We start from the raw sequence: 16092 nt of genomic DNA, 5'->3' as shown, positions 1-16092 counted from the left end.
ATATTTTAATTTTTTTAAAACCTTTTCCTCCTGCTGTAAAAGTGTTGAGAGTGGTTACAAGGAGAGGAACTAGAGGCTTGGTAAGCTACAGGGTGAGGGCCAAAGAAATAAGCAAAAAAATTACAACACTGGATATCACTACGTAAGCATTAAATAGAGGATCTGTTAGCAAAATTAAAAATAACAAAAAAAAAAAGAGAGAGAGACCATGGAAATTTATTTACTTTTTATCTATGAACAGTATGACATATAATTATAGACAAGTTTTGATACACAGGAAAACCCTTTTGTCAACCATTTTTTTTGCTAAATGAAACAGCACAATAATCTTTACACATTCATATTTTGTTTTTGTTTTTTTTTTTTCTTTACAATACACAGCTTTCTTGGGTAGAAGCAAACTTATTGAGGACATATTGAGTACTGGTATATTACAGCTACTTACATCATTTAAGAACAGCAAATGGAGAAAAATAAGTTATTTAAATATTGATTTCATATACAGAAAGTGCAACTTTGTTAGTTGTTACATAACTTGCTTGACAGTTTTGATTCCCCAAAGGGTGTCAATTAATGCTAAAAGTATCTTGGACTGAAAGTATTATTTATTCTAAAAATAATACAGTACAACTGCACAGCTGTGACTTGGTGAATCGACCACTATTGCTGCTCTTAGACATGATGGCCTGTTTAAATAATGCAATGTTTAATGCTTCTGATCATGCTCCCAGTCTGCATCCAGAGCCAGGCTCATAGAAGAGCACAGGGAATTGCCACCTAGGTAGCAACAGCAGGTTATTGATCAAAGCATATGATTATGATGGCATTTGGGAATATTTTGGGTTTGCTGCTTCTATTGTTATATAGCTGTTTGAGTTACTAAGATACAATGGATAGATACTTAACATGGTGAGCCTGAGCAGAGCAGATGAAGATTCCAGCAGCAGGTTTCTTCTGTGCTTTCCAAGAGTTAATGAGTGAACTTCTGCTTAGAGCACTGAAGGTTGCAAGAAGATGCAAGAGGTTATGGCTCTCGCAATGTGCCACCTCACTGCTTGGGGAATGCTGCAGGTCATTGAAACCACAGCAGGGAAGCTCAAACACTGAGAAGCTTAAGGCTTTTTTTTGATTAGAATATAAACTAAAATTGTAATTCAAGTAAGACTACAAAGCACAGTCTATAAAAGAAAACAAAACAAATATTAAAACTCATAAATCTCAAACTACTCACTCCAGTCCTGATGGGTGTGATTTGGTTTCCCTGGGTCACACAATCATTTAAAAAGAATGGATTTACAAAGAGAGTTTGGCAAACAGGTTCAGCTTATTCCCATAATTCTCTTTCTGTTATTAAGAGAGGGGAAAGTGATTAATATGGGAGAGCTTTATTATATGACTTGTCTTCCCTGCAACACAAGGAAATTTGTTTCCTTTTTTATTGCTATAGTCAGCTTGGACATTTCCCTCGCTGCAATATAACTGCTGGCCACTTCTACTCTGTTCTGGTCCCTGCTACCAATCCCAGGAAGTCTCAATACTCTTTCCGTCTCCTGCTTACTGATAGTCACCATGTAAGCCTCAGAGGGGAACAAGAGAAAAATAATAATTATTAAAAAAACTTAATTAAAATTTTTTTTTTCTTTTATTTTTTACAATCATAGAATATACTGATCTACAAAAGGGAACCCATTGAGTCCAATTCCTGGTCCTGCACAGCACCATCCCCAGGAGTCACACCATGTACCTGAGAGTGTTGTCCAAACATCTTTTGAACTCAGCCAGGCTTGGAGCAGTGACCATTTTCCTGGAGAGCTTGTTCCAGTGCCCTGGATGAGGAACCTTTTCCTGATAGCCAACCTAAACCTCCCCTGATGCAACTTGAGGCTGTTCCCTTGGTCACCAGTGTGAAGAGATCAGTACCCGCCCCTCTGCTTCGTCTTGAGAGGATGGGCAAAGAGGTCTCTTCTCAGTTTCCTCCAGGCAGAACAGACTCAGCTGCTCCTCACAAAACTTCCCCTCCAGACCCTTCACCATCCTCGTGGCCCTCCTTTGGATGCGCCCCAATAGCTCAATGTAATTTTAATATTCTGGTGCCCAAAACTGCACATGGGAGGCGAGGCTGCACAGATTTATACCAGCTGTACAAAACATGTCTGCTCTATCTCTCCTGATTCTGTCATATCAGAACATGCTGCTTATCAGACACCAAGGAGAATATTAAAGAGCTCTGCTTGAGGACAATTTCAAGTTGCATCAGTGACTTAGTTGCCTTCATATAATGGTGTTAGTAGACACTGGTGAAGTACAAAATGAGGGAAGTAAACCTAACAGCTATCAATTCTACCAGAAGGCAAATTAGTTATCATCTGTAGTAAAATGCATATTCATCCACTTAAAACATGAACCATGGAAGGGCCAGATATAGTAAGGAATCATGGAGTAACCACAATCTTTCATTCATCAATCTGACAGCATTTTATCAGAAGTCATTAGCTCAGTATGAGACTGGGATAATTGGGGCACCAAACAGTGAAGTGCCTTGTCTGGTTTTACACAGTAAATTGATTTCAGAACCAATACTGGAAACAGCCACACATCCTGACCTGCGCCCAGGTTTCTATTCTATCTCCCTTTACCTGCCAGACTAAGCTTGCTCTGTCTTCCACGGAGCATCTGCACTACAAGAAACTGAAGGACAGGCCATATATAGACCCCAAAGAAAAAGCTGGTTATGTGCTATTCATTTGGTATAGAAAACATGTACCCAATATAGAAAAATAAAATCTGTCATTAGTCACATATGCGACTGGAATGTTTCACATGGAACTAGGCAGAAAAATATTGCATCATGAAAAATGGTTCATCACATTTACCAGAACAATGCTTTTTTCCAGTGAGAGGTAATAGTAATGCAGTGGTGTGTTCTAAAAATCACAGTGTTATTCATAAGACTATCTAGGAATTTTCTTGTCCATGCAATGGAATTACTGGGTCTAATGATTTCTATGGGACACAATTTGCTTTTTCAACGCAAGTGAATTTTCATTTGCAGAAACCCACTGTTTGGAATCAATATGGTCAGGATACCAAGTCAAAGCTGTAGCATAATGATTGACAATATAACACAGTACACAGATTATGATTAAAATGAAAAGCAGTTACATATATACAAGGCAGTATATCTTGGAACAGTTTAGTAACAACAGTAAATGCAAACTGTAGTGAAAAAGGAGTTAACCTGACAACCAAAACCTAGCATATCCCTGCATTTTTAAAAGCACCTCTACAACACAGGAGATGTTATGATGAGGCATTTTATAGAAGCTACTTCAGCTGGAAATCACCCTAAATGCAATTTAAGTGTGACAGGTTGAAACAAGGCTTGGGAAATGTGAAAACAGGTAAAGTGAACACTAGGTAACTGCTTAAAAGCTTATTTTAAGGCAAATAAAAAGCTGATTGCTAGAAAGCAGTTATAAAAATGACCTCAGCTCTGTACAAATAAAAAGAAGCTTTCTGACTCTCCATGGGTTAGTTGCAGTGACGTGACAGAGATGGACCACACTGAAAACTAATTTCAGTCCATCAACTTCAGCCTAGCTAAAGGCTTCGTAGCAACTGGGACCTACACCAAGCAACAGCAAAGATGACTGGGAGGGCTTTGTGTTTAGCTCTAGACTGCTGAAATAAACAAAAGACATTTGCCAAACAGCTTCTACTGGAATTTGCACCTTGATTTGTACCTGGTCTTTAGAACTGATTTCAGGTACCTGGAACCTAGATGTACAAAAGACCTGTTACTAGTATCACTATCACAAACTTGAGGAAAATGTGCAAAGGTCCCTTAATTCTGTGAAGCTGTCTGATTCTCAGGCCAACCCTGTGCAGTTTATGAAATAGGAATACTTTAGTTGGGAGTGAGGGGGAGGGAAGTACCACATCTATGTTACCTGGTGGTTGCCTCTCTTCTCCTTCAGTGGCCAAGTACTTTCATATCCTTTGAAGAAGGTATCTGCCTGTCCTGGGGAGCCACTTTCTTGATCCCTTTAGCTATGTGAAGTGATTAGAGTGGTACTGGTGCAGGAAGAAGCAGTGGATTCTTGACCAGGCAATGTCACACTATGGAGCATGTTAAATTGCCTCTGGATCAAGAGGTTTGAAGAGTCTTGCTGCTGCCAGGAGCTTGCTTATGTGCCTTTCCTCTGTGATGCCAGCTTTTTGAAGGCAAGTTTGTGACAGAGAAGGCACTTTGCTCAGTGTGTTGAATCCTGCTTCTGTGAGCAGGCTGGAATACATAGGCAGACCAATGGAAATCAGCCAGTCAGACACAGAGGTGATGAGTCCTGGGGATACAGGTTTACGGCAAATTTCTGTGAGTCCTCCACTCGGAATCTGGGGAGTGAAAAAAAAGAACAGAGAACCCTTAATGTTAAACACATCTGCTTGTTTTACAACAAGTATTTTTTTTGTTTGCCTTCTCTTTCAAACTGGTAGAATTTCATAGCAGATATTCTAAGTTCTCTCATGTCACATTTGTCAGTATGAGAGTGGTGTGGGCTGAAAGGCTCAGATCCCTTGGCCAGAAGCACTGACAACAATTTTGGCAATACAGACACAGTGGGCCGTATCCAGCTGCTTGGCTGACTTCCATGTACCAATCTGAGTTAGTCTGAGATCAGTAAAGAATACCCAGTAATAAGACTTTTCAGAGTGATCCATTTAATTTCTCAGTAAGGCAAGAGAATACCAATTTTGCCTGTTACCTCCTCAGACAGACCAAGTTCTCTCAGAAGAGGCCATTAAAGTTTTTGATGGTTTCTCCCTTCTGCTTTTGCTAAGGAGAAGTGGACACTAGTATATTTTAAGAAATGAAAAAGGAGTGTAAAACCTTTCAAATTTTAATACAGAGGCATTTAATACATACCATCCTTAGTGAGCAAGTCTCTGTTACCACTGCTTGCAGTCTGCTTAGGCTTTAAGATCATTATTTGGTCAAGAGAAGGCTATCCATTTTCCTTTCAACTACTGACTGTCCTCCTTTGGGACTGGGGGAGGTAGCTCCTGCCCCTGCAGTACTTCTACCTATCTTGTACCTGCTGGATGAACATAAGGAGTACTTCTGTACCAGGACTTCTCAAGTATCTCCCTTTACCACTAGCCAATCCTTTTAAAAACCTGCTCAGAAAAAAGAAAATCTTTGTTATGGAAATACTCACTGCCATGCGATGCTGCTTCCTCAGCTGCTTTACCCGGATTTGGTCCATGTTTGTAGCCACATCCTTTTCAGCCTGCTCTAAGTCTTCAGAGTACCTCTGTACCAAAGCCTCAGGAATGCCACAGCGACCATGCTGAATGTTCCCAGCCAGACACAAAGGAGAGAGGACAGATTAAAGAAGTGTAGTTATGCAGACCAACCAATGCAACAGAAAGAGAAGTGCAGGATGGGAGCAAGGAGCTTTCCTCAAGGTTCCAGGAAAACTAAAAAAGCAATCCCTAAAAGACTCCTTCCTTCCCCCCACTACAAAAAGATGTACTAATTGATGCTATCAATTCAGAGTTTCTTGGAAACAGAAAATCTAATCATTACTTCCTTTTTCAGCTCTATTCCCCCACATTAGCAAAGATTAACACATTCAGCACATTCCCATGTCCAGTGCCACCATGGCACCAGTGGTCTGAAAAGATGAAGGTTCAGAATAAGTCTGGGATTTCTGAGTCCCGTACAACACAGTCTGATAGCAAAGACAAATGTCTAATGTCCCAATGATTGTTGGTTTATCATGGCCAGTGATATGAAATGACAGATACAATGAATGACAGACTATCCCTTGGAATGCTAGTGGAATAAAACCACTGCAGTGATTACCACTTACCTTGTCTGAGTACGGTTCTTCAGTAAGATCAATGTCTTCAGACTGCAGCTTGTTTTCTATCACCATTTCCAGATCCATTCCTCTGCTGCAAGAGACTTTCCTTGCTGATGCAGGACCAAGCTTTACCACATGCTGCTGAACACTAGCAGTCTCTGGGAGCTCCGACAGCCACGGTGGCAGTGGGCTAGGAGGGCTACCAGGCTCCTGTTCAGAAGATGTCCTATGGACAGGTACTCCATGACAATCAATGGGACTGGATGAGCTGGTCTTTTTTACTGGCAAACATGGTGCTTCTAAACTTGAGTGGTTTCCACTTGTGGTCGTGGGAGGATGATATAATCCATTCGAAAGGCGTTCTCGGCATTTTTTGGCAGGGACAGGTGGTGGCTGAGAAGGATTTTTTGGTTGCATTCTTGCCTCATTTGTGCTTTTTTGCTCAGCTTCTAGACCTCCCTTGAGGACTGGAGCATAATCAGCCCGTGCAAGGTCATGAAAACCTTTATTCTGTATTTCCAGAGGTGTCCTTGTTGCATGATGCATCACTAAGGCAGGCTGAGCTTCACAGTTTTTCAGGGGGAACGGAGCAGGCCTTCCACCTGCAGTCTCCATTACAGAGCAGTTCAATTCCTTAGCTCTTCCCTTCTGAGAATTAGCAGCTCCTTTGCCCTGCTTAGCCATGACATCATCTACCTTACAGCTGCCTCCATGAGACTGAGGCAGCAAGGCAGGGCCAGTTGCCTTTTTAGCTATATCCAGTGAATCCTGAGGAAAAGAACCTACTTTCTTGTTAGTGTCCTGTAAGTTGGTATTGGGTTCTCCCTGGAGATCATCCAGCGAGTGAGATCTTGGCCATGTATCTACACCCTGGGGGCCATCCAGAGTTTCATAGCTTCGACACACAGCAACTGGTAAACTTCTGCGGTTCTTCTTCAGAGCTGTGATGGCTGGAGGCTTGACAGAGCTCTTCAGAGCATGATGAGCACAACCCAGCCGGCTTTCTTTTTCCCCTGGCTGCAGAGTTTCTATTGACTTGGTCAGTGGAAGAGTGGGATAATTTGATAGCTGGTTTCTGCTGAAATCCCTAAAGCTATGCTCAATTGCTGATTTAGAGGGCGGAAGACAGGTCCTTCGAGTTTTACCTAGGAACAAATAAACCCACCATTAAAAATAAAATCTGCTGCATAATAACAGATCCCTGTCAAATGCTTTGAAACAAAATGGTTTATTTCCTTTTTGTTAATTCTAAGTGTAGAAGAACTCAATGCCATTTCAAACACAAAGATCTGAACTTCAGCTTTATTAGTAACTGTTACATCCAAAATACCTAATATCCTTCCTACTCTCCGATTGGCAGAGATTTGAGGTTTAGCTCACATAAACCTTGTTCAGTGTAGAAGTACTGACTCTTACAGTTAGAACTAATACCGTATACTCATTCTATGAAGTGGTTTGACAGGCCTCTCGTTAAACACCTCAAAACATGTACATTTTTTCTTTGTCTCTAATTTTGTCTGTAACACATATAACCAAATGTGTAATCTTGAAGCTCCCTGCTTCAAAATGGTTTAAAAGATAGTGCTGGGCTCAATGCTATTGCTTTGTAAAAGGACAGTAGCTGAGAATGTAATTTCTTCTAATGTGATTTAAGTGAAAAGCAGTATCAGGATTTATTATGATAAATAATAAATTATTTATTTCTCTTTTTTCATCTGTTCCTTCCCCCTTCCTGACTGTCAGGTATAATTTCATTATGCTTCTGAGACACTAAAACAGGAAGGTAGGATTTCCTGAAAACAGCTTTTTAAATGTATTTTAAAGTTGTTTTCACAAAGTGGAGCATTATAGAAATAATGTCCACAAATGCAACATTTCCTACCTTAAGAAAAAAAAAAAGGAAAGCAACCTGAAAGGGTTAAAATGTATAGCTAGTAAAGTTTAAATCACATTTTTAATGTTAGGATTTTTGATAATTTGGTATTTTGGTAATAAGTCTTTTGAGCCCCTGGTATAGTTATGCAGACTAATGCCTTTCATAGGGCTGTAAACCATAGAGGCATCTCTGACTCAAATGTGTGCAGAATGACACAGATGTGTGGGTAAAAAATAAGACTACAAAGGCGGTCTTTGCACAAAATGAATGCAAAGCTTATATTATTTCCCGGTTCAGCTCAAGCTACAGGCAGTACTTCAACTCTTCTATTGGATGTTACAGTGCAATTCTTGCTAAACAAAGCACTGTCCACCTCTTATGATACTTCTTGCTATTACCATAAAGGGAAGCAACTTTTCCTTTCCTTGCCATCATATTCCTCAGAAGAGAGGGGACTATCTTGGGGAATCTTTCTGGAGGTACCATAGTTACAGCAAAAAATTTTCAGCATTTCTCACAGTATTTTTTTTCTTATAGAAGATGGTCCTCAGAAATTTAGGTATGCAAAACCAGACACAGAATGCAGTGTCCAAATCTCAGATTTTATTAACTTCATTTTGGTATTGCTTTCTGTGGCAGTATTTTGGGTGCATTTCAAACTGCTCGGTTGACACAACAAAGATGACGGCACAATACTGGCCTCATTGCTTTTTCTATTGTTTACAAACTAGTAGAAATGCACATTACATTAGGCAATGTGGCCACCTGTTCTTTTGCTTCCTTTTCTGACTAATCAGGACTGAATGCTGAACTGCTTAAGGTGCCTGCCCGGTACTACGGGAGTCTGGGTATCAGTTTCTGAACAAATCAGAGAACACCCTTATCTCAACCTGATAAAGGCCTGGTTTGTCTGCTCATTCAAGACTGCACATTACACGTGCAATTCCTATCTCTTCACATCCCCTTGAAAAAGCTACACAACATAACAAGTAAAGGTTCAAAGAAGCCAGGCATGAACAGTGATAGGAATGACCAATAGGGAATAATTAATAGGCCTTCTCAGACTAGCAAAGAGATGACTTGGGAGGGAGTATGACAGAGGTCTATATGCAGATACTATTAGGTATGGAGGTTCTATGTCCCTGGAAGACCAGGGACATTCATAAAAAGTTTCAAGAAAATCAATGAATGCAAGGAAACAGCACCCAAATTCTGAAGTCTGTAAATAAGTCATTCCCCAAGACTGTCCTGGGAAGCATCAGATATGCATGCTCTGTTCTTATACCATTCTGTAGCTATCTGCTTTTGGCCAGTCCTGTGAGAACCAGATCTCTGATGTGGTTTCCAAATGCACCTCAGTCTGTTGACACCTGCATGCAAAACAAGCCCACTAACTGCACCACTGTCACAAGTCTAAGGGACAGCTTGCTCTCTCTGCCCTGTTTCTGTATGGACTAATTGCCTAATCATTGATGGTTACATCCTGCTCTGAGGCTTTTTCTGTCTGACACTGGATAGGTCACAGGCTACATGCTCCTTGCTCTCTGTGAATTGAAATAAAACCACAATGCTGCTGTAAGTACACTGTAGATACCTAAGAGAATATCCAAGTATTATTGCAGTGGTACCCAAAAAAGTACTTACAAAAGATACTCTGCTATACATAGCAAACCATTTTCTAGCCAAAATGTAAGAGCAGCTCTGAAATCTTGAACTTATGCCAAAGGATCCAGCCCCAAACTGGTTGCTGTACTAGTCATAAAAATATTATGTATAACCATTCCCCAGAAAATCTGAAGACTGGTTTCTTCTCAGAATGCACTTGCCCTTTATTAAGTGCAGATCTGCATGTTATGATATTTTTACCAGACAAGTGACTATCCTAAATGAGAACATACTGTACTTTGAAAAAAAGATGTGTATAAACAACTATGGACCATGAACTATGCAAAGAAGGTAGAATACTTTTCAGATTAAATAGCCTTGACAAAATCTCTGAATGAATCAAATGTTCTTTTCATAGTGGTTTTCAAAACAAGCAGTAAATGCATTTGTGAGCAAAAATGATGCAGAAATGCAGCAAGTCATACATAAAAAACAATATAAAAATCATCAGCATTCATATTCTGAAAAACTCAGATAGAAATATGAGTTTAATGTAAGTATCCAACCAGACAGGCAATGCCAATTGCTTTCTAAAGATTTTATTATATTGTTAAAATAAGGAGAATGTACAGGCAGCACTTTAACTTCAGTGTTACAGCTACCATTATGATTGTACTTAGAGATAAAAAGAGAAGAAAACTGTCACATATGCCATATATTTAGCTATGATTCTATTCTAGCATGCCTAGTGGATGCAGATTCCTATTCAAGAAAAAAGCCTCCCCGCTTTCAGGAATTTAGTATACTGTCAATTTCAGGCATTCAGCTTCAAAGCAGATTGCAATTTTCTTCAATGAATGGTTATTTTTTAGGGGCAGACTAACAGAAAATGTACATGCTAAGAGTAAGATACTTAGCCCTTACTTTAAACTGGAAAAATGGCCCTGTAAGGGGTGTACAGAATCTGTTTATACTGTTCTTGGTGTCTGATTTATGGTGAATCTTAGCAATGAATCCAGGCAGTCTGAGGCCAAGACATGGCTCAAATGCTTGGAGTGAAAATGCCCAACTCTAACCCATTTCAACCCTTTTAATATTTCATCCCTAATGACAAGTTTAGACCATCCCTGAAGTAAAACATGCTCAATCAGCACAACAACCTGTTTCTTCAGATCAAAGACAGCAATCTCTATTAACATCATCTGTCTTGGAAATTTTTCAGTGCATCACTTTTCACTGATGCAGGATAAGGCAATGAGAACTGATAGACAATGCTATCATTAGCATTTTTTTCATAGTTTATTTCCTTGCCAACTTGTCAATAATTTAACTTTCTAGTGTTCATACACTAAAAAGTCCTAAATCTCTGCAGCTGGGTTCTGATCAGAGGAAAATGCAACATGCAACCGAAGGCAAACAGAAAAATATGGCCTAAAATAAAGAACATTTTTTCTTAACAGATTTTGCATGAGTTCAAAAGAAAGCCTCCTAATCTCATTAAAGCACAGAGACTTCTCCATTGGTGGTCTCTTTGACTTGGGCCATCAGTGTGCAACCAGTGCAAGCCTCATGAGGCATGGTGGCATGAGAATATGATTGAATTGGAGAAGGCAGGGGAAGGGCAGTGACAAAGACTTTTGCTTTAGGGACATGAAACAAAGACTCTTTGTGAAAGGAGATTTGTCTCCTACTAATGGAAATAAATAAATAAATTAGCAACAGTAGCAGTGAAAACCAATGGCTCAAGCCAAGAGGGAAAGAGGTAGTCCGAGAAAAGGACAAAGTCAAGTAGGTAGTGTTAGCTAGGGAAAGGAGCAAAACTATATGAAGATATTTCTGAAAAGAAAAGACTGCAGGAACTATAAGGCTCATTGCTCTCACCATTACCATTCTCCAGGTTTTCACTGCTTTCGTAGCAGCCAGAATCCCGAGGAGAGCATCCGCTTAGGCCTTGGCCTTCAATGAGAAGTTTCTCCTGAGATCCTGACTGGTCGCTGTTACCTAGAGGATGTGAGAATATAGTGAAAAACAGGCAAACAGAAAATGCAGCTGAACTTCTCAACCTTCCATTTCAAACACCATAATCTTGTGTGTTCAGAGAAGGGCAACACAGCTGGCGAAGGGTCTGGAGCACAAGCCTTATGAAGAGTGGTTGAGGGAGCTGGGGGTGTTGAGGGGAGACCTAAATGCCCTCTAGAATTGCACTCTTGTATCCAGGTGGGGGTCAGCCTCTTCTGCCAAGCAACACACAATGGAACTAAAGGAAACGGCCTCAACTTGTGCCAGGGGACTCTTTGTGAATTAAGAAACATTTCTTCACTGAAAAGGTGGTCAGGTACTGAAACAGCTTGCCCAGGGCAGTGATTCAGTCACCAACACTGGGGGTATTTCAAAGACATGGAGATGTGGCCCTTAAGGACAGGTTTAGTGGTGGACTCAATTGGACTTGGTGTATCTAAAGATCTTTAGCAACCTAAATGATTCTATGATCTTTCCTATTGTATTACTTGTATCAGAAAAGAGTGAGCATTAGGAAAAGCCATCACAAATGTTGGAAACATTCATCCTCTTTGGTAAATTATCAGCAACAGCCTCAGCAAGAGTGTGAGGGAGCAGCACAGTACACAATGAAAGTAGAATGGAACTCCTGTGTTCCTCAGCTGCCTTGGGACCAAGTTCTGCAACTTACCAACACAGAAATTAATTTTAAATGATTGTGTCAAAGTTCTAAGACTTAAAAAAATCTTCCAACACCCAAAGCAGAACAAAAGAGCTGAAAAGTACCAAGTAAAGTGAAAAAAAAAATCCTAAGTCTAAATTACCTTCCAGAAGACCCGGAGGAAGGATTGGGACTGAGTCTGGCACATTATAGATACTGTCCCCTAAGAAAGGATGAAGGAACATGAAGGAGACTAATGGTGCCAATTCCTTCCTTCCTTGGTCTATGCTGTGGTAATCTTCCCTCTGCAATGAAATGTCAGAAATGGCTACTCCAATTCCTACTCTCAGCACATGACAGGTAATTATGGGGTAGAACTATGTGCTGCTGCCCCTCCCAGATTCCATCTGTCTGATCTCCATTTCTCTTTCTCCTCATCATCCTGACTTGGAGCTGGAATTTGTAGTTTCCAACCACCAAATCTTCAAATTTGCAAACCAAAATTGAAGGGTCCTGAAAAAAATTATTACTTCAGGGAAGTTTAGCATTCTAAATAGGTCTGCAAATAATGAAAAGAAGCTCATCTTAGGTGACAAAAAGCTACTCCAATATAAGTGAAAAGAAACAAATTCTGTAACTGCAACTTTATTAGTAGCTAGAGAAGGGTAAGGAAAGAGTGGATGCCTCTTTGGGAAATGAACAAGAAAACTACACAGGCCACACAGCACTGTCTAAAGATATTTACCACACATATTGCTGTAATTGAATTAAGCATTTCCCAGTTAATAACAGCTGTTTAAATAGCTGCTATGGAAGTTTAAGCTAAAACATAGGAATTTGCACAAAAGCAGCTGAGAATGCCCTCACACAATCCATTCCACTGACTCTGCTTGGTGGATACCAACCTTCTACTGACACTTGGGGATGAAGGGGAAATTCACTACTGTCTTATGTTGCTGCAGCTAGGCTCTGCTTACTCCTGTGCAGCAAAGACACCCTTGCATTTGACTACCATGGCTTATTCCACTTTTCCTTGTCCTTGCAACCACTTGCCCAAGACCACGTGGTTCAGTGAGCAAAACTGCACTGTTGTACATAGACAGGTGGGTCACTGTTTTTCACTCTTTGCACTTCACTGATATATTTGCTCCCTTTGAAAATTGCTGTGTTGTCACATACACAACCTGAAGCTACCTTTACAATCCTGCAATTAACAGTCCAAGAACCAAAAGCACGTGCAGATGAAGTTAATTCACATTATACTTTCTCTACAGCCATCTGGGCTTTGACTTTTTTAACTCTTGATAATCACTTCCCTCTAATGTGGAATTTTTTCTTTCCTATTCTCTATGTCTCAGCCTCCTACTTTAAGTAGGTAATCTCAGGATTTATTCTTGAACATCAGTATTCTAAATTCTTATGTGTTTTACATTTGATATTAATTAAATAAGTTGGGTGGTAAGGCTTACGTGAACAGAGTAATTTCAGCAGAACAAAAGAAGTCTTAACATCACCTCTCAAAAATCTAGCATAACACAGGATTACCCTGGAAATAACTGTATTAGGAAAAAAAAGATCAAAATCCTGGAACAAGTTTTCTGGTTTAAGGGGTTCACAAGGTTCTTGGCAGAACTCTAGTAAAACAGAAAACCTCAAACATCCCACGTACTATCATATTCCTGAAGAAGTTCCACTGCTGTGAGGAGAACAGCTCTGTGCTCAGGATCTCGGATGTTCAGTTCATCCAAATCTTCTTCTTCTAAAAGCTTAAAGGTATCCAGATCTTCATAACCATTGAACAGAAAAGTGGGCATGTGCTCCTGAACAAAGGGAAAAAAATGAGTGGTAAGACAACATATTTATTCAACTTATTTTGTCAAGAAAGATACTAAAAGAGATTTTTGCAACCAGCAAGAAAAACAGTAAGTTAACTAAGCGCAAACCAATGCACAACAGCAAAATTATAGCATTGTAGTTTGCATAAACACTGCTCTGAGTTCAGGGAGGTAGCTGAGCCAGAACCAGAACGCTGCACGTACTGTTGTGTTTGGAATGCAGTGTATTAGATGGCTTGGGTATCATGCAATCTGAAGGCACAATGTGGCATGGCTCTGTATGAGGGGACAAGTATGAATGGTGAATGACAGCCACACCAATTTATCCCAAGCACTTCTGAATAGAAACGTGGAAAAAATGTCCTTTTTAAAGACAGGATAACTGTTGTTATTTTACACTTTTTGCTTGCCTCTGGAGTGTGCTAGCCTGTGGTCATACTGTGCAACAATTTACAGTGCCTGAGTGTTCACAACTCACAGCCTGCGGCACTTCATCAAGCCTGGCAGGCAGTTCTGCACTTCAGCTATTTTCACTCTGCAGCTAAGACCAGATTCTGCTAAGCGGTGTGACAATCCTTAGGATTATGAATCTGGCGTGTAGCCTCCAAAACTAATAACTTCAAAGGTGTGGCCCCCTTCCTGCAAGAAAAAGTGAAAGGGTAAGCAGAGAGAGAGAGAATTTGGACCTTCAAATTGATGCGATCCAAGAGATCCTCAACTGACTTGGGCTGGGGTGGTCTGCTTTTTCGACGTCTCCTGGTGGGCCGCTTCGGCTTCTCTTCCTCTTCATTTAGCACATCCACATAGATAAATTTGAAGGTGCCAACTTTGTTGTTCAACAGACCCATCCAAGTGCCCATGGGGGGTTTGCTGATTATATCGATGATGTCACCTTTCTGCAGAGGAAAGAAGTACGAAAGCCATTTAGCTTTCTGACAAATATTTAGGCAAATGCACCTACTTGGATTCTATGTACATGGGAGGGACCACACACTTCAGTTTTCAAAAGGTTAACCACAGCATTTGCAAAGATGTCTCATTAAACTTGTTTTACAAAGGGAAGAAGAAGGAATTAGGTGATATGCCTCAGAGCAAATCAACAAAAGATCCTGGAACGGACCCCAACTGTCCAGATTCACAAATCTGCTGACCTCTCTGGAGAGCACCAGTGCTGTTTGGTACAAAAGTCTCTATGCTTGCAACTACCTGAAATTTGTGCAAACAAGAACACAATCAGTGTCTATGAGCAGAATTTCAAATCAGATCTGAGCAAAGGAAGCCAATGCAGAGGGAACCAATAAAGTTGTTTTTCCTAATGTGTTCCTGACCATAACAAAGAAATGGACATGCAACTGCTTTTGCATGCCTCAAGAGATTACCTTACATACATCTGCTTTAATAGGAATTAGGTGCCCTTGGAATTTTAAGTAATGAATGTAAGGAGTCAGATATATTGAGTTGACAACAGCATAACTAAAAATAATCAGAGCTGATATCCAGAAAAATTAAAGGGTGGTGACAACTCAGTTAGCAAAATATTTCAATATTAACTTAAACCAAATTATATTAACTGAAATGCCTTTAAGAGACACTGTGTGCAGGTGCATGCACATTTCTTCCAAGAGTTCTGAAAATTTTTCCATTTAGGATTATTTCATTGTGGCAGACAAAGTATTTTTCCAATCTTTCAAGCAAAACCCTTGCAAAATGGAAATAAGTTCATGGCACATCTTTAATTTTCCAGAAACTAAAGACACAAGTGTCTTTCCATGGATGCAGAGAAACACTAGTAGCTACTTACGTTCTACAACATTTTGCTATAATTCTATAATTGCTATATAAGGAAATCTTAAATGTTGAAGACAGGTTAAAGGTCTTCAAAAACAGATATAAATTCATTAAAAGATTAATAATTCTACAGTTATTGTAAAATGGTCTTAATTTAGAATTTTAGCAAAATAAATGCTTGACTCCTTAAAAACAGATACAGCTGGTACCTTGAGCTTCAGAGAATCTGTATCATAAGGACTCGGAGTAAAATCCGTGTGAACCCTGGCTCTTCCACAAAAAGGTCCTCTGTAAGGAGGCTCTTCATCATCACCATCTTCTGATTTCACACTCTCCCTGTTGCTGGTTGAGGAATCTGTTGTACTCACTGTCTGACCACCTGTGTGAGGGACATTGTATCAGTTCACAAAAAAGTTTCTCTGTGAAGAAGCTTCACAAAGAGAGGCAAGACAGAAAATGGGT

At 40.0% G+C, this 16092-nt stretch overlaps 1 protein-coding gene across 5 annotated transcripts in view; it reads right to left on the bottom strand.

Annotated features, from left to right (window-relative positions):
- Positions 1 to 206: 206 nt before the first annotated feature.
- LOC311151552 (SAM and SH3 domain-containing protein 1-like) overlaps positions 207 to 16092 on the bottom strand; it is a 523482-nt gene continuing 507596 nt past the window's right edge. For 4 of the 5 annotated variants that reach the window (XM_084202079.1, XM_084202081.1, XM_084202083.1 and 1 more), the window contains exons 14-20: positions 15840 to 16009; positions 14529 to 14738; positions 13677 to 13827; positions 11230 to 11349; positions 5874 to 7012; positions 5217 to 5348; positions 207 to 4392 (exon numbers count right to left, since the gene is read on the bottom strand). In XM_084202079.1, coding sequence (XP_084058205.1) covers positions 4132 to 4392; positions 5217 to 5348; positions 5874 to 7012; positions 11230 to 11349; positions 13677 to 13827; positions 14529 to 14738; positions 15840 to 16009 — 2183 coding nt within the window. In that variant the 3' untranslated portion in view covers positions 207 to 4131. The remainder of the gene's footprint in view (positions 4393 to 5216; positions 5349 to 5873; positions 7013 to 11229; positions 11350 to 13676; positions 13828 to 14528; positions 14739 to 15839; positions 16010 to 16092) is intronic. The other variant, XM_084202080.1, reaches the window with a different exon arrangement.

Source organism: Fringilla coelebs, assembly GCF_963513975.1.
Source record: "Fringilla coelebs genome assembly, chromosome: 3".
Classification (NCBI taxonomy): domain Eukaryota; kingdom Metazoa; phylum Chordata; class Aves; order Passeriformes; family Fringillidae; genus Fringilla; species Fringilla coelebs.
This window is presented reverse-complemented; position numbering and strand designations above follow the sequence as displayed.